The sequence below is a fragment of the Vigna radiata genome, chromosome 5 (genome assembly GCF_000741045.1).
Source record: "Vigna radiata var. radiata cultivar VC1973A chromosome 5, Vradiata_ver6, whole genome shotgun sequence".
NCBI classification, from domain to species: Eukaryota; Viridiplantae; Streptophyta; class Magnoliopsida; order Fabales; family Fabaceae; genus Vigna; species Vigna radiata.
In genome coordinates this window covers 10,338,493-10,356,941 of record NC_028355.1, presented here as the reverse complement: position 1 = coordinate 10,356,941, position 18,449 = coordinate 10,338,493, and the positions used below count along the sequence as shown (strand labels likewise).

At 34.4% G+C, this 18,449-nt stretch overlaps 2 protein-coding genes and 1 non-coding gene across 3 annotated transcripts; 2 read left to right on the top strand and 1 right to left on the bottom strand.

The window, feature by feature from the left end:
- The first annotated feature begins 7,781 nt into the window (after positions 1-7,781).
- On the top strand, positions 7,782-7,863 carry TRNAS-UGA. The gene has a single exon. It is a non-coding gene; the product is annotated as a tRNA-Ser (tRNA).
- On the top strand, positions 7,815-13,114 carry LOC106761423 (mediator of RNA polymerase II transcription subunit 30). Its single transcript, XM_022780594.1, has 3 exons — positions 7,815-8,343; positions 12,046-12,135; positions 12,769-13,114. Exons 1-3 carry the CDS (start codon positions 7,987-7,989, stop codon positions 12,865-12,867), a joined length of 546 nt encoding a protein of 181 aa, XP_022636315.1. The 5' UTR covers positions 7,815-7,986; the 3' UTR covers positions 12,868-13,114.
- A 1,216-nt stretch (positions 13,115-14,330) lies between these two features.
- Positions 14,331-17,447, bottom strand: LOC106762595 (non-specific phospholipase C6). Its single transcript, XM_014646594.2, has 3 exons — positions 15,925-17,447; positions 15,288-15,464; positions 14,331-14,948 (listed from the first exon to the last, which is right to left on the bottom strand). Exons 1-3 carry the CDS (start codon positions 16,994-16,996, stop codon positions 14,650-14,652), a joined length of 1,548 nt encoding a protein of 515 aa, XP_014502080.1. The 5' UTR covers positions 16,997-17,447; the 3' UTR covers positions 14,331-14,649.
- Positions 17,448-18,449: the final 1,002 nt, after the last annotated feature.

The following is an 18,449-nucleotide window of genomic DNA, read 5'->3' as shown; positions in this document are numbered from 1 at the left end:
CGTACCCATGTAGTTTGTAAATCGTACTTAATTGGAAGGTTGACACCTTTTCCACCCATTTCATTTGTAAATGTAACGTATGTATGTGTCCCTTTGAGTGTCCAACATTTGATACGTTTTCCAATCCTTAATAATGTAATAAATGAGGTTGAAAAGGTTGAAAACATCTATTGTTTTTTATTCAAGGGATTGAAAACCGCCCACCCACCTCTAAAAGCCATGAATGCAGGGTTTTTTTTTTTTTTTCGTTCTCCCCTAGATTGACACGTTCTGCACTCCTTAAATATGTAACTAATGGGGCTTGAGAAGGTTGAAAAAATTTATTGTTTTCTTGAAGGGATTGAAACCCGACGGACCTCAATCGAATGCCATCAATGCAGGCGTATTATGACCCCATTTTAATTCTGTTTCACGGGTTTTTTTAGGGACTTATCGTCAACCTTGCTCATTATTTATATAAATGTTTTACATGCAGGACTCTGCAGAATTAAAAGAGGCAAATTTTTGTTTTGCATTTTGAATCAATGGCTGCATCAACCTCGGTGGGAACATCAACAATCTTGTGGAAATTTAGACCCGTCCACTTAAATCATTTTGTAAGGATGTTCTTGTTAATTAGTTAACTTTGATGAATGTTACCTCATATAAATTACAACTTGTTCAGGACTTTAGATACATTGATAGGCACTTTGCTGTGGCATTTAAAAATGAATTAAGACCAACTTGGTCGTTGTTGGACAACAATGGTCACACCCATGTTGTCACTTATGTTACAAGTTTTGCACACACGGGTTCATTAGCTTGTATATTCATCTTCCAACCTGACAAAAATTGTGTATCAAATCAATATTATGTTATGACTTTTGCACACACACCTTTTGTAAATTTTACAAGGCTCCATTGCCTTTTTCATAAAGATTTTGCACTTCTAATAACCACCAACATTTTCAAAATCTCTTCATTCCATCAATCGTCCAAAAACATGAAAAAACATGGCTCACATTATGACAATGGTTAAAGGATTCCAATGTTTTTCATAATCAACAACAATTTTCAACAACATTCCAAACATTATCATATTAAGTCAAATGTACATTGGGAATTCTAGTACAAGTTATTGAAGCACTCATTTTTTTCTTCTAACATGTTCGGTATAGGGAGTTCTTCTTGCCACACTCTTAATCTGTTTTCGAGGAGTAGCTTTCATCCGGTCATACATCGTGCTTTGTTTCATTTCAATACCACCTTCAAACATCGGGGTTTGGTGATCATCTTGAACCAGTGTGCTTTGCAAATGACCTTCACTTCAACATAATGGTTGTTTCACAAAATCTTCACTCTTATCTTCATTCTTGGCCTCAACCAACTTCTTTAATTCATCAATACTAGTTTGCATGTCGACAAGAACTCTTGTTTGTTCATCTACAACAAAAAATAATTTCTCCGTATCTCCTCTATTTTGATTGTAATATGGAAAACCATGTTTTTGCACAGCGTCTTTGACCACCCCATAACTAAGCTCCTCTTTGGACACACCAACATCAACAACAACCTACAATGTCATTAACAAATTTCATTTCATAAAACATCAAATGTTAAATACATTGCACCAACACACTCCTCTAATCAACGACTACTCACCGATCCCTTTGCCAATGCAGTTGCTATAAACTTCTCCCTAATATTGATATCAATCCAGTTCAATAACCTTGGGAATTTAGTTACCCGGGTATTGTACATTGACTTTGATGTAACAAAATGATGACAAAACCAAACCTGCAAATTATAAATCAAACAACCTACAAAATTAAAATGATGGTAAACAATAATAAATCATTGTCTTTAATTAACAACTACAAAACAAACATGTACCTGCAACAGGTAAGCATATCCTTCAACATGGAAATTACTTCTAGTAGTTTCATTCTTCATTGATGTTGAAGCATTACACACACTTTGAATAAAGTAATGAAAAACTAAACTGCCCCAACTGTACTTACCCAAAGAACCCAACTCCGAAACAAGGTAAAAAATAACTGGAAATACTAGTTCACTCCTATTAGGAAGAAAGAACTCTGATATCCCAACCAATATATACAAGCTGCAAAATTGTTCTACACAAAATTTTTCATGTTTCTCTAACAAAAATTCATAAACCATTTTCACATCTACTTTCCCATCAGGGAAGTAGTCCCTACAAACACAATGATGCCCAACTTTATTTAAATATATCATTTCACCAAGAACAGGCAGCCCTAAGGACATACATACATCAAATTCAGTAAACCCAATAACTTTGTCTCCAATATAAAACCCTCGCATGTTCTCTACCCAACAACCACATAAATGAGCTAACAAATTCCTACCTATTTTTATACAATCTGGCAAAAATAACAACCAACCAAAAACAATTTTGTCAATGTAAGTCTTCTGTTCAGTATTCAAGCTTCATTCAAAGCACCTATGAAGTTGGTCTTGCAAAAGTGTCTAAACAGTAAATGCATAAAAAAAAACATACTTACTATTTAAATACATTACAATGGAACACTAATTCTATGCAAATCAAATACAACCCTACATACTTTCTTCCTAGTATCAAAAGCTTTACTGTGTTCACCCACTTCCTCCATGACACTGAACCAAAAACAATTATGACAATAATTCATATGCAAAAGAGTTTGGCATCAGCATAGATAACAAGCTTGCATCTGTTGAGGCTCGAGTTCTTTCAGACACAACAGTACTGCTAACAAATAAATCATTTCAAAAACTTCCAAATTTAAATCACATATCAGGAAAAAATCCTACATCGTTAGGAAATTTAATTGGTTTAAATCTCTTGATGATAGAACATAACAACATTAGTGGAATTATGCTAACATCTATGAAAGTTACAGAACATGCAAAAGTTGTCATTGGGTGCAAACAAACCATTGGGTGCAAATACGAGCCTTCATAGGCAACCTTAGCTGAAGATGGATATATTGAAGTTAGGTGGAAGTAGTGAGAAAGGAAGAAAGTGTTGCAGAAGAGGTAATGATTGATTTTAAAGTATAAATGGTGGCATCAATTATTACGTTCTGGACAACCTTAGCACACGAGTGATTCATTAACTTACATTACATCAATGTTAACATCCAAACCTACGAACCTTTCATACCGACAAAGAAAAGAAGATAAGAATTATAACTAGTTAAATTGTTTGGTTGAACAGAAAGGAAGTAAATTTAAGGAATTGATAAAGTAGAAGAACATTAGTTATATTCACTTTCTTTTTATTTCAATCAACCAAATTAAATTGATCTGGTTTGTGCCCTTTACCAAACAAATACTTTGGGCTTGTGAATTGTGTTTACTAAGTAAGAAAATACTGATAAACTAATTAAAAAGTCAAACTTTAATCAAACCATTCATTAAAAATGTTAAATTAGCTTATATGCAAATAATAATTAATTGTTAAACTAACTTACTATTTAAATAAGTAGAATTTATAATTGATTGAAGTTCAATAATTTAGGCAAACAAACACACAAACTTATAAATGAATTACATGTTATTACAACTGAAATAATCAATAATGATGAAATCTAGTTCGAAGTGTATGCATGAAAAAAAAACTATGTTGAGACTTGAAAATAATTACTCTGGAACTGTTTGCGAATGCATACCTTTAGTTAAAAAAAAAAGTAGTTATCAAAAATCAACAAAACCAATGAAATTGCAGCATATAGGTAAATTGTCAAAAATATCATGAAATAAGGGCCAACTTCTTTTGGACCTTTTACCTAACTTGGAATTCAGAATGAGAGTCATACAAAGAGATACTTGTATTATTGATGTGTATTATCCATAAAGTTTATTGTTAACTACCTTAATCTTAAGTATACCGATGTTACTAAATTTTTTCAAACTAATATAAGGGTAAATTCACCTAGGACGATGACAGACAAACCAAAAACCCCTAAATCATGTAATCTAGTCTTTCTTTAAGAATTCCAAGTTAAAAGAATTAAACTTTTCTCATTTTTTATCAGCTGAGTTTAAACAAACATAAACACGTAAACATCAATCACGGAAACTTTAAAATAAAAAAACCACCAATTCAGTAATCATACGAATATATAAATGCATCTATTCCCCCATAGTCATGCATCATAAAGGCATAAAGAACAAAAACACAGCCCGTGCTACTAGAAGGGCCTAGAAGGAAGAAAATTAGCTACTTTTGGAATTTAACCCTATATACTTGTTCACCATTTGATTGGTCCCTTCTTTCCATATGAGAAAAGAGATGACAAAATAATGTAATAAAATTGCATGTATATGTGTGTATATAATCATTTAAGCAGTTAAAATAACAAACATTTTTTCAGCCAACAGTCAATGTTCTATATTTTACCCTCTAATTTGCATGGTCTTTATGAGAAGTCAAATCCAATAGAGAAAAGTAAATTCTCAACCAGTTACAATCCTCAGGTAAAGCGGCATAAAAAAATCAAGAATAACAAAGAAGAACCAAAATTAGCGTCGACCATCTGTTGTAGTGATTGTCAATTTCTTCTCACAATACATTGACCTAGAACAAGGACTCCAGAATTTTTATAAAGATAAGACAACAAATAGTTTATAATTAATGTCTTTTTGTAATTAAGGTTCTACCAAAGGAAGCAAAGTCAATTAGACCTACCATGTTTTTTCTATCTATTATGAAGAATATTAAAATATCAATAACACTCATGCCCCCAAACATCTCTCTCTTCTACCTAAGATAGCTTGCATTTCCAAAAACCAAAAACACTTTCCAATTACGACACTTCTTACAAGTTTACTTACAAGAGAGTCAGAAGTTAGCAGTATAAGTGTATAACCATTCTCAACAAAACTCAAGCACCCCCATACATCAAATGAATTGAGGAAACAGAACTGAATAAACCAACTCCACAAACTCAAGCACATGAGAAATTTTTGCAATGAACTTAAAACTGTGACAGAAGCAGTAAATTGTGATGATGCGAAAACCTCTCAACAAACAATTCATCCAAGTCTGAATTTGCAATATACAAAAAAGCAGCAGGTGGAGCTCAAGAACAAGAAACAAAATAAAACAAAAAGTCAAAGTCATTAGGCACATAAAAATGTAACTTGAGCTCACCCAGTTCACATATAATGCACCAAACTCCCTTATCCTTTCACACAGGGGACAAAACCTTAAAAAACACATTGGCTCAACCTCACATGCATAACAAGAAATCCCAGAAGGAAAAGAAAAACAACAAAATAAAATAAAATAAAACAAAAAAAAACAAAAAAAAAATAGGTTTTTTAACATGACATACAAAACCCAGCTGAAAAATATCACTTTTTGCAGCCTCCAAATCCCAAAACTGGAAAAGGGTCGTTCCCAACAGAAGGGTGTTGAACAAAGAAAGCAAGAAAAGAGGAAAAATGAAGATGAAGGTATAACACCGAAACAAACGTCCTTTTATATTGTAAGCTAAAAAATTATCAGATATAAATCCCTACGTTTAATTTGAAGGATTATTGGTAAATTTTTTTCTTTTATACCCCACTTTTCTTCTTTATTTACTTTTTTTTTTGTTTTAGTTGTTGAATTAAGTTTTTTAGTCAAAACCAAAACCATCGTTGCTGCGACCATCATGCAATAGAGCCTCAAATCACAGGCATTGAAACAAAACCAAAACCACAAAATAACCTTGGAAAAATTCTACAGAGAAAGCAATACACACAATTATTCATCATCTATCTGAGGAAAAAAGTGAAGACTCACCTGGATTAGGGTTTAGGGTTCTGCCGTCGAGCAAATGGAACCGCGATTCTTGGTGGATGGAAGACGGCGGACGGGCGGCCGGTGTCCGGCAATGGAAGTGCAGCGACATTAGTCACCGGTGAGCATGAGATGGTGAGAGGCGGGTTTGCGAAATGGGTTTGCGAGATGGGCAACAGACGCGTGTTTGCGAAATGGGCATGTGATTTGTATTTCGAGATGGTTATCAGATTCAACTTTCGGACTTTCTCTCTCTGCCACACGTCAGCATTTCATTTTATTTTCAAAATCCATCACTTTCTCTCTCTTTGCCACGTGGACAAATCAAATTTGGACACCTGTACCGTGTCTAAATGTTGTTCAAAAGTGTTGTTCATATATCATTTTCCTTTCAAAAACTACTTTATTTTTATTTCTAAGATCTCTATATTTTTTTAATCCTACAAATACATAACTATTTCTAGCAAAGACTCATATTAAAACTCAGGACCTACCCACTAAGAGCTACCACATGTCACCATCCTTCAATCTCAAATTTTACTAATAAAAAGTTGTCTTGTCATCTCCATATCTTTCCATGAGATCAAACACTTAAAGGTATCACTAATTCCTCCCTACAGTCACTAAAGTAGCCACTGCAGATCGCGTGCACTTATTAGAGATCAACAAGCTCCACCCACGTAGATTAAGATCCAACCATTATCATCCCTCACAATCACTATATCACTAGTGCAAAACTAGATTTTTAAGTCTGTCAATTTAAGTTTTTCAGAGAAAATCTAGACTTAAAAATGTGTGGTGACAATTTTGTAAATAAAAGATAGTATTTTAAGTTTGTTAAAATAATAACAGACGTAAATTTTATCTTTCAAGCCTGTTTAAAGAGAATCAGACTTCAATTTTACAATTTTACATCTGTTCAAATTTCAACATACTTAAATTTATGTTAATTTTAAAATAAAAAAATTAAATTTATCATTTTAATTACTTTTAGGTTTTAGAGTGGTGCAACCTCCCATTTCTCTCCCTTCCCATCTTTCGTGATTTCTCGCCCTCCTCATCTCCCATACGATGTTCTTTATGCACGCGATATCTCTCCTTCTTTATCTTACATACGATGTTTTTTAAGTCCGTTGGTCAATAACAAACTTAAAATTTACGTCTGCTTGTCACAAAATAAACTTAAAAACCTGAAATAACACACTTAAAAAGCCCATTTTGTAGTATTGTGTGAGCCAACACATATATAAAATGCACCAACACTCTGCAAGCCACCACGAGCACTCACTAAGCCACACGAGCACTCATTAAACCACACGAGAGCACTCATTAAACTGTGATCTCCTCTACATATCCATGAGAGCACTTGCTAGAAAACGTGAGCTACTCTAGAATGCAACGCCAACCACGATTCCAATATGTAATTTTATCAACCCAACACATATCGTTTAAATAATTTGTTAAAAAAATTTGTTTAAAAAAACCTTTTTCATAATGTTTTTTTAAGAATTAAATACGAACAAAAACAAATGGATTTTTTTTTTTTGTAAACAAAATTAACTTATTCAAAAATTGAAAATAAAATGTATTAAGAAAATGTGAGTGAAATGTGATAAATCAACTTATGTTTAAGTTATTTTAATGAATAAAAAAACGATTTATTTCTTATTTTTCTCTGGTAGAACTCTTTTCACGAAAACCAAATACCAAATGCGATAAACTTTAAGCACGTATTAATGTTATAAAATAAATTATATTGACACTTTTATATATTTTTGAAATAAAATATAGCTTTTCAATTTTTAACATTTACAAAAAATTATCTTAATACAAGTTAATTATTTTAAATTATTTAAAGTGTAAATAAATTTATCAAACAAAATTAAACAAGATCTAGGGTAGAATTAGAAAAAAGAGGAGTGTTGTAAGTTACTACATTTTTTATATTTAAAATGATAAATATAGAAACCAATAATGAGAGAGCCAGAATCAGAAAGTCGATATGTCCGAGTGGTTAAGGAGGCAGACTTGAAATCTGCTGGGTTTCGCCCGCGCAGGTTCGAATCCTGCTGTCGACGTTTTCATCTTTTGGTTTATTTTTTTTTTCGCCATTGTTTATATCTTTGAATGTATAAGAGGTTAGGGTATTAGGATCTCTAAATCCAGTGGTTTTGGCGCTGAATGAGTGTGAGGGGATTAGAATGGAAGAACAATTGGGGAACGGCATGATGTCGAGGTCGAAAACGACGCAGGAGTTGGCGATGGAAGGGCAGCAGTACTTGGAAGAAACCATAGAGTTCGCTTTCCAGATCCTCTCTTCCATGAACGACGAGCTCTGCAACCCTGTTTTGTGGTCCACCTCTCCCTCCGCCACTTCTACCTCCCCCAATGCCCCCTCCGCCACCACTGACTCCGCTTCAGACAACTCAAATATTCACTCTGACGGCGCCACAGCTTCTGCCGGCGCTGGAGGCGCCCTCGAAGAGGCTCGCCTGCGGTACAAGAACGCTGTCGCCGCGCTTCGGACCATTCTCACTGCCATTCCTAACTCCCAGAAGGTACACGATTTCGCTCGTTGACCCCATACCGTGTTTGCTTTGTTGTGAAATGCATTTTAACAATCAATTCTGTTGATTCGTGGATCTTGTGAACTTTTTTGGGAGGTTATTATGTGCTGAAGCTAAATGCAATAAACTGTATTGAGCTGAGAGGGTGGGGGAGGTACTAGTCGATGCTGCCTTGTGGTTGTACGCATGAATGTGGTGTTAAATTGTTAATGTAAAAGGATAAGATGTTGGGTTGGATTGGATTGGATTGGACATAGGAGTAGTTTGACTCTCCCCGGATTAAGATCTGAAAAGATTTCAAAAATATAGTATCGCATAGCAGTCGATCTTAAAATGCTATTTGAATTTTTTTATACAGTTTAAATTCTCGATGATGGAAAGTTGTTAAATAATCGTGGTTCATAATTGACAATAAAACGTCGCCATACAAGAAAATACATGAATTAAAGTCGTTGTAACCACTAAGAAACACCATGTGTCTTATACAATACATACAAGTAAATATCAACAAAAGACATAGGTAACATGTCTAGCCAGAAACAGAGGGAGTATGTCTCGTCATATCCAGAGACAAGGAGACTGTAGGTCTTCTCGTCAGAGAGAGAAAAGATGTAGATGCATGCAGGTATCGCTCCTTTTTGTTGTGTTTCCCCCCAAAATCCCTGAAATGCCTGCTTCCCTTCCAAAAAACAACCCTAACAGCTAAGCAAGAAGGAATTGCAGGGGTATCCTGCTTCAATCCACAAGTGATTGTGAGCACTGTGCGGTCTCTGATACCGCTGTGTCGCAACAGCATTATTATGTCACTGTCATGCACTACTGAAAGCCCTACTTTTGATATTTAGAATGTATTGTGGTTGTCAATTTTTAACGTGCATATTCATTTGACACATTATAGGAACTAGGATCTTTCAGCTTAACGTTGGTGCCATTACTTTGTTGTAATTCCAACATTCATCAGTGCCAAATTGTGATGGTCCCAGAGGTTTAAACTGAAATGTGGTGTTTAGTTACAGAGTTCAGAAATCTGAAAGACCGTAGTTTCACTAAACATGCTGTGTCCTTCAATGTTAGTGGCTAAAATGTTAGGAACTCCTGTCAACTATAGGTCAGTTGCAGAAATGTCATTCTGTTACGTACCCGAGTATGGAAAGTAACTAGAAAGCTTTCTCACACACTCACACAGACAATGGAAAATAGTTGAATAAACCTCTTTTATTGAATAGAAATAACTGAATCAAAGAAAGCAAAGAATAACTGGGAGCAGGATCTCTGTTAGTTACCTGAGAGCATAACTTCTCTTACAAAACTCACAAATCAAAAGCATGCCTTTTACCCTAGGCTTCCCCTTTATTTATATTAATGAATTCCCTCCCAAAAATGTATTGAATATTAGAAAATAATCCTATTTACTATAAGTATTTGATACAAATATATTTAGCCTTATTTATTTACTATAATTATCTGATACAAATATCTTTAGCCTTATTTACTATATTTAACTTATATTGAATAATATACTGAGATATGGCTTTGTTACTCTAATTATTTTTTGCTGAATATCTTCTCTGAATATCTCTCTTGTTACTCTAATTAATTTCCCTCCCATCCTAACTGCTGTGGTAGTTAGGTTGCTTCCTCGCTACTTCCAACCGTTTGGCTTGGTCGTCCCCCTTTGTCTACCGTTCGATCGACTCGCTCCCCACCTTTTACCATTCGGCCTGGTCGTCCCCCCTTGTTTACCGTTCGGTCAACTCGCTCCCTGCCTTCTACCATTCAGCCTGGTCGACCCCCCTTATCTACCATTTGGTCAACTTGCTCCCTGCTTTCTACCGTTCGGTCCCTGTCTTCTATCGTTCGGTCCTTGTCTTCTACCGTTCGGTCCCCTTCTCTTTCTCTCCTATACTTCTTCTTCTCATATACTTTCCAGCCTCTAACACATTCAGTGTGTTTTGGGGCTATCACATGTTCCAGTGTACAATCAACATGAATGCATGCCTAACTGTGAATTCACGTTCAGTGTGCTTTGGTGGCAATGCAAGCAACCTATTGTCATTCTGAAGTCAGCAACTCAACTACTTGACTTACCAAATCACGTTTAATGGCTACATGGGGGGCATTTCTGCATCACTCATGTCACAGTTTGTAAGTTTAGGGGATCAAGTTGCTGATAATTGAACCATGCAAGTTTAACTCATGGTGGTCAGTGTTAAAAAAAGCGACCATGGAAAAAGGGCTGACTGATTTTATTTTTCTGCCCACCACTGCATGGTAGTGGCGGACTGGGTTTTCCATGATGGCTAGTGACAGCTATGTAAGTTGTGGAATGGCCTCATGGAACGACCATGATTGATGTTTCTGCCCTCAGTTCTGGTCACACTGACCAAGGCTTCTTAAATTTTATATTCTGAAAAAAATGGTCAGGTGCCCGCTTCAAACCCAATCCAAAATTATCAAACCTAAGATACCATCCACAACCTAAAATACAGATCTGTTCCGTTTAAGCAACCGTAGATGCTGTGGTCAGCCTCAAGTGACACTGCTGCTGCCACTTCCTTTGGCTTATTCTGTTGCTGCCTGCAACGTATTCCAGAGCTTGGGACAAATTCCGCTGCCGGCATTCCACTGCAGTGCTGTTGTTGTCCCAGTACAGTGCCGCCCTCCCCCCTTTTCCTTTTATTGGTTTCCTCTTTCGTTCTGTAGCACTGCTCTCTCCCCCTTCTTTTTCTTCTTTCTACTCAATGCTTGTCTTGTCGTTGTTTGAAGTTCTGGTGTTTTGCATTGATTTTAGTGTTATTCGAATTTTTAAACTTATTATTATCATTATTATTCACTGTATTGTATCATTAGCTGTATGGCTGTCTTTCATTATTTATCTATCTGGATATATTGTATTTTTTTTGTCCACGATGCTTCTTCATACTTTTGTAAAGGATGTTCGGGTTGCCAATATCGATAACATTGATTGTGCTTCAATAATATAATGAAAAGTATGAAACTCGTGTGTGTACGCTCTTGTTAATGTTCCAGAGCTGACTGCAATTTTAAGTGGCTTATTGACTTTTGGCCATCTATTTCTTCTATGTTTTATTACCTAAACACCCCAGGAATGATAATTAACTAGTTATTGCTTTGCTAAACCAGAGTTTTAGCTAATGGATTGTGAATTCAATCTTAATTTCATGGATATCTTTCAGAGAAGGTAAAACGATGATTCAAACTATTCTAAGGTTCAATTTGATGTCGTTTTAAAAACGGGGGTGAAAAAAAACAGGGATAAGCTTAATATGATTATAAAAAATTCAGTAACAACTCATCTTTAAAATATTATTGTTTAAAAAGAATATTAAACCGGCTGGTACAAATTGCTTTGTATAAATTCATCATTTGCTAGACATAATTCTGCAATGTTGCGGTACCATCAGCTGGAATTTGAAGATATTGATGGTTGGAGTAAAAGGATTATTCATAAACGATATTGGTAGACAAACTCTCCCTATTGTAGATATAGAACACATAGTGTAAATTGACACAAGAGATATTGGTAGATACACTCGCAGTTTATTTTTCATTCATATATGTCACTTATTTGCTTAAATATTTATGTGTGTAATTTTTTTGTGAGCTTTACTACTAAATTTTGTCAAGTGAAGCTTTTGTTTTCTTGTTAAACTGACGTGGTTTGTACTGCAGTCAAAATCATTTGATACCGGCTCAGCTGCTAGCCCTGCAGATGAAGCTGAAATTGACAAGTTGGAGGAGCGAGCCTCATCTCTAAGAAAGGTAGGTTTGAACCAGGTTTTTAATAAATGTATTAATCTTTATCTCTATTCTTTGACGCTGTTCTTTACAAGGGCTGAGCTTTGAAATTGTCGTTTTATGAACAGATTTTAGTTTGTTGGAATTCAGAAGCATTTACTTTTCAGTCATGTTATGTTAAGATTTAACTGAATGTAGTGTCTTCCTTATTATGTATTTTGTAATTTTGGCCTATTTTTGAAACAACTTATGACCCATTGGTATTAGCTTTAAAAAGATAATTATGATACAACACCATTTTGGTGATTTTTTTTTATATATATATTGCTATTAATTTTAGCTTCTTTACACTAATATAAGCTTTCTAGGTTTTCTTCGATTTTAAATTACATTTTTTTAAGAATCTTTTAAATTTATTTAATTAGCACAATAATTTTTCATAAGAGAAAAAAAGGAACAAAAGGATCTCTAGATTTGCAATCATATTCAGCGTCTGAGCTGAAGTGGTTGATAATAGATTGTCTTTTTTCTTTTTTAATTACTTCAATGGTAAACATTGAACATCTTCTCATAAATGTAGGAGTGGTTGATAGATTGTCTATTTTTCATTTTTAATTGCTTCAGTGGTAAACATTGAACATCTTCTCATAAATGTAGGAGCTTGCCAACAAGAACTTACTCCTGAAGACACTAATAGATCAACTGCGTGATCTTATCTCTGATATATCAACGTGGCAAAGTCCGTTATCAACCTAAAGTTGTGGAGTGGTTCCGAATATGGAAACTTGATTCTGAGTACAGTAAATGACAATAAGGCTAGGTGTATCTTTAATGATGATAGTTTGTATTTTGTAGATTTTTTGCTTATAAATTTTGTAAAAGAAAGCGTAACTAACTACTTTCTTTTGAACTCTAGAAAAGAATTCCTGTATTTTGTCTATGATGAAACTTGTTTGTCTCATCATTTTTTTCAATTTATATCTCGTTATTTAGGTGAATACAATGCATATTTCATATCTGTTTATTTTGCTTGAGGAATATATAGAAATAGAATGGGAAGATGGTGGTGGTTCTTGACGCATGTTTGGTCTTAAAAATTACATCTCCGGTCCACATGCAATTATAAAAGGATAGTGTTTATGCGCGTTCAGCTTTTCAATCGTGCATCCAAACACATGGATGGGTCTACCACTTAATTTAGGAGGAAAAGATTGAATGATAAGGAAATTAATCGGTATCTTAGTTGAAGATATTTTTAAAGTTTGCCTGACAATTCAAAGGAGAAATAGTATCAATTTAAAAATGAAAAAAGAGTCCAGTTGTCCAGAACCGACGAATTGCAAAAGGTATATATTCCTCACCACTTTTTACGGGAAGAATGACTTACAGATATAATTAAGTGTCACGATCTCACATACTATTTGGTATTCTACTTTATAATAGAAATATATATATTAATAAACTTTTTCAAAATATTAGCATCTCATGGTACGGTAAATCTCATTATGTATGTCCTGCAGGGTAGCATGTTCTGGTGACCTTTTTTCATGAAATTAGGCATGTTGCAGAAATTCTTTGTCCAAAATATGTGCCACCTTTCACAATTAAAGCAGACTAATCCCCCTGGTAATATGTTCTTACCACAGCATTTCCATTCCAAGAGGGGTATTGATGGTGGGTAAACAAAAACTATTATTTTTGATTTTCAAATATATCAAATGAGATTAGTATATCCAACTCTAGCCACTTGCATATCGACCATAGTTGGGATATTGGCTTAAGTTGTGTGTAACTGCAGAAGGAACATAATCTCTCCTCCCTGTTGAAAACAACACAAGCGCCAAAACCCATTTTATTTATTTATTATGGTGCAAGTTATGCTGAATAGGTTTTCGAAAAATGCTGAATAAGTATAAATCTACTTTGCAACTGAAATGACAGGTTGACTTATACATACTAACCTTCCTGTTTTTGTATTTCATCCTTTTCGGTATAGTATGTAGGTGAATGATTTTTAAGTTTAGCCCTTTAGTTTTTGTATTTCATGGCTCATGCGACTAAAATACTCCATATCAAATAAGTTTCAAAAATTTAACTTCATTAGTTGCATCTCTAACATCACATTGAACTAAATCTCAGTTGGTGAAAGAGACAGTACTTTTCGTTTGTCTATCCTTCCCGAGTCGCTCTTCAAGAAATTCACATCATACAGGCAAATCTGAACAAACTAATGGAGCTTCATTTATATTATTATGAGTTGGTACTTTGTACAACAGCATTGGAGTTTTCTATTTAGAAATTACTCACTTGCCAACTCATCAATTTCTTCATTATTTTTCTTCAATTTCCTTAAATTCTATCAGGCAGATACTTTATCACCTAGAGAAACTTCCGTCCTTTCACAACCAACTGATACTCATAGCATTCCACTTTCACAACAGCAAAATCTAGCACAAGAATTATCAGATGACCTAAAACTATAATACTTAGATACAGTGGCAGCCACAACTTTATTTTCTCTTTGTTGTTTTGCTTGTATTAATTATGAACTGAAGACCTAGTAGTGAGAGAGGATCTCATATCCACAATGGCAGATTCATCAGCCCCTAACTTGATGGCCTCTTTGCTAGCTCTTATGAACCTTGAGACAGCTCCTCGAACGTATTCATGAGCTTCCTTCACACTCATCTTCTTGCTCATTTCATCAGGGAAACTGCTCAAGAAATGATCCCCATTAAGAACTGCTGCCAATTGAACTACCTCACTCTGAAATTCAGACAGGCCTGCATCTTCTTTTGCTTCAGTGCTCCTTAGAGGGGTCACGTCCGGCAAAGTCACTGAAATACACACATTACCCAGCCTTAATACTGTGTTACACAAAATATAAGGTTTTGAGTTTAATTTCTGTGCAGGACAGTGTCAACCAATCAGAAATCATGATAAGCATAAACTTTTAAGGTAGCTATTATTAAAGTTAATAAACTGATTATCCATCACAATTTATGATTGAATGATAATATAATAATTCTTATTCAGAAAGTTTCTTAGTCAAAGTTGATGAAGTCTCCCCTCTTTTGTATAAGCTATCTATGTTCAACTTTATCACGTTGTAATCCATATTGTTATGTATTATTGAGGAATGTAATTGATTGACATAAAAAGGGTAGGTTGGATACCTGGGCAATCCGTTCTGGGTGAACTTAACTCTCCAACAACATGCTCGAATGTCCCAGCCCAAGCATCCCTGTGGGTCAAAAAGTTGGAGGAAAGGTTGAAGATCTTCTTTATGGTTGCAGGAATAGAAGAGTGCTCAAATTCTGAGTTTTCAGCAGGTCCTTTGGCACCACTTATCACTGAGAAATTTGGACCAAGTAGTAAATTAAAATTAGTAGACATGTCAGACCAATCAAAAGCAAGTTGAAGCTTTAGAATCTAACAAATGCACTCAAGAAGATTTGGTAAACAAAGCAATTAGAACCGTATTGCTCAAAAGCAATTTGTTGTTTGTATACCAAATTTGACTAGAAAACAACAATCCTTTAGTCCTTATACTCTCAAAACACCAGGAAAAGGACAAACATAGAAAAGAAATATCAACCAACTGTATACACCGGAATACTGGTAATCAGAAAGAACATGGTCCCAGAAAAGTTAATGTGGCATCCAATGGAATAAATTCATGCCATATTCCCCATGATAAAAGAAGTATTGGCCATGATTTCCTCATATCTCTATCATAGAAAAATATGCATAATTGCTTTGACAAAAGAGTAGACGCTAAAAAAGGATAATTAACTAGGATTTTGAGATTACCAGTTCCTTTCTTGATCCAAGGAGAGATCATAATAGTAGGAACCCGAACCCCTAACCTATCAAACTTGAAGAAATAGGGAGCAGGTCCGGTGTTCCCGTCTGGATTAGGAATGTTGACAAAAGGGGTCTTCACATGATCAAAAAATCCACCATGTTCATCATATGTAATGATGAAAAGTGTTTCATTCCACTGAGGGCTGGTTCTTAGAGCCTCGTAAACATCCTTAACCAGCATTTGGCCATGTGCAACATCGTGAGATGGGTGGTCATCATTCGCGGGTAAGCCCTTCAAGTCAAAGTATCTAGGCTCAATCACAGTCAAGGGTGGAAGCTTCCCATTTCGGGCATCTCTCTTGAACTTCAAATCATACTGATGGAACTTGAATACGTACTTCAATTTCCTCAGATTCCTATAGAACAAAGTTGTGGGTATGTTCTGAAAGTAAATCCCAAAGTCCAGGCCATTCTCATGCAGAGAATCAAAGATGGTTTTTTGAGGGTACCCTTTCGCTAACTGCCTCTTGACATGACTTGTGGAACCATGAGAGGTTGCTGAGTACACAAAAAGCCTATTGGGTTGTGTTGGACCAGGAATTGAAGAAAACCACCTATCAAAAACAGCAAATTCCTTAACCAAAGCAGCATAAACTGGCACAGCCTCGGGCTTAAACCCTTTCATTACAGTCTCAGAGAGGTTGTGAGACACGGACAATGCTTGCTCCACAAATCCATTCATGGAAGGGATCGAACCAGACCCGAATACCTGCTGCAACACATCTTCAAATGAATGCCCAGGATCCGGATCCACGAACTCTGCATCATCGGTGAAGCAAATTGAATCTTGCTTCGAACCTTTAGTAGAAACAGGGTTGCATTCATCACCCGTGACCCCATTGATTAACGCGTTGATTCTCTCTTTCATCCAACCCAGCATGTGGTCAAAGGAACGGTTCTCCATAACCAAAACAACAACGTTTTTTATAGGTTGCTGTTGTTGCGCCCTTGCAAAAACACAGAGGAACACAAAGAGAAAGAGCAATAGAATGAAAGATCTGGACTTCCCACCTCCCATTCTTTCCTTCAAAGATGGGACCTTTTTCCAAATGGGTTGTCGGTAAAACAAAAGGCTTTTCCAACACTGAATGCGGAATAAGTGAATGCTGATATAAACGTGAATATGGAATGAGGCTTTTATCACTGAATGTGGAAACAGCGCAGAACGGCAATAAGATACTTTGTGCAGTTATATAGAAGAATTTTAGATACAGTGTTGGAGGAGTTTGCATGTGTAGATAGTGTGGTAGCAGAACACAGAAGAAGGAAGATAAGGTTGTGGTTGAGATTAAGGTTGAGGTTTGGTTCTATGCTATACCTCACTCACTCACTGCTTCACTCATTCAGCTTTTATGAACAATGGAGAAGGAAAAGTAACGCAATTGGTGGAACATGAATTGAAAGTGTCGTTTTGTGATTATTCTGCGTAGATGATGAGGATCTTCCTTTCTCCTTTTTCGCGGGGTCAGTTTATTTTTCTAATTTCGGTATCAGTTCAGTTTTTTGGGCTTCTTCTACTTTCCGCACTAATAAATTAACTTAATAGAATTTTTTCCCCATAAGTCCCAATAATACCTAATGCAAATCAAAGGGTGTTTAAATTCAAACTTAAAATAAAGTAAAATAAAATAGAATAGTAAGTCAGTTACAATGTTCGGATGATATAAATGTTATTTACACTGTATTATCAAATCATAGATTATATTTAATTAATCAATAATTTAAATATAAGCTGTTTATTTATTTATTAATTATTGTATTTAATAATTTAACTATATATAATAAATAAATTACTTAATATTAATTGACAGTCAACTTTACCTGTATATGTTAAATGTGATATTTTTAACACAATATATTTCTTAAATGTAATGTATGTTTCAATATATTAATAAATGTACAATTTTTAAACACAATATAGTTATTAATTTTTATATTTAATAATTTAACTACATATTAAATGTAATAAATACATTACTTAATGTTATTTGACATTATTTGACAGTCAATTTTACCTGAATATGTTAAATGAGATATTTTTGAACAAATATATTTATTAAATGTAATTTATGTTTCAATATATTAAATGTAATGATTAAAATAATATTTTTTAATAAATGTATTTTAAAATATAAGTTTTAAATATAACAGCGTGATATATAAAAATATAACAATTTATCTCTCAATTTTTATCTTTAATAACTTTTCTACACATTATATTCAATAAATATAATATTTAACTTTACATGGAAGTGATATAATGTATTTAATGTTATCGAAAACAATATTTTACATTTAAATATAATATTTATCTTTTAAAAAATATTTAATAATTTGCCCACATATAAATTTACTTGTAATATATTATTCTTAAGAAAGAAATATTTTAACATGATAGAAGATTTAATACAATGACACATGAATATTTTTATTGTATAGAATTCATACAGAAAAATTTGTTTATTATAAAA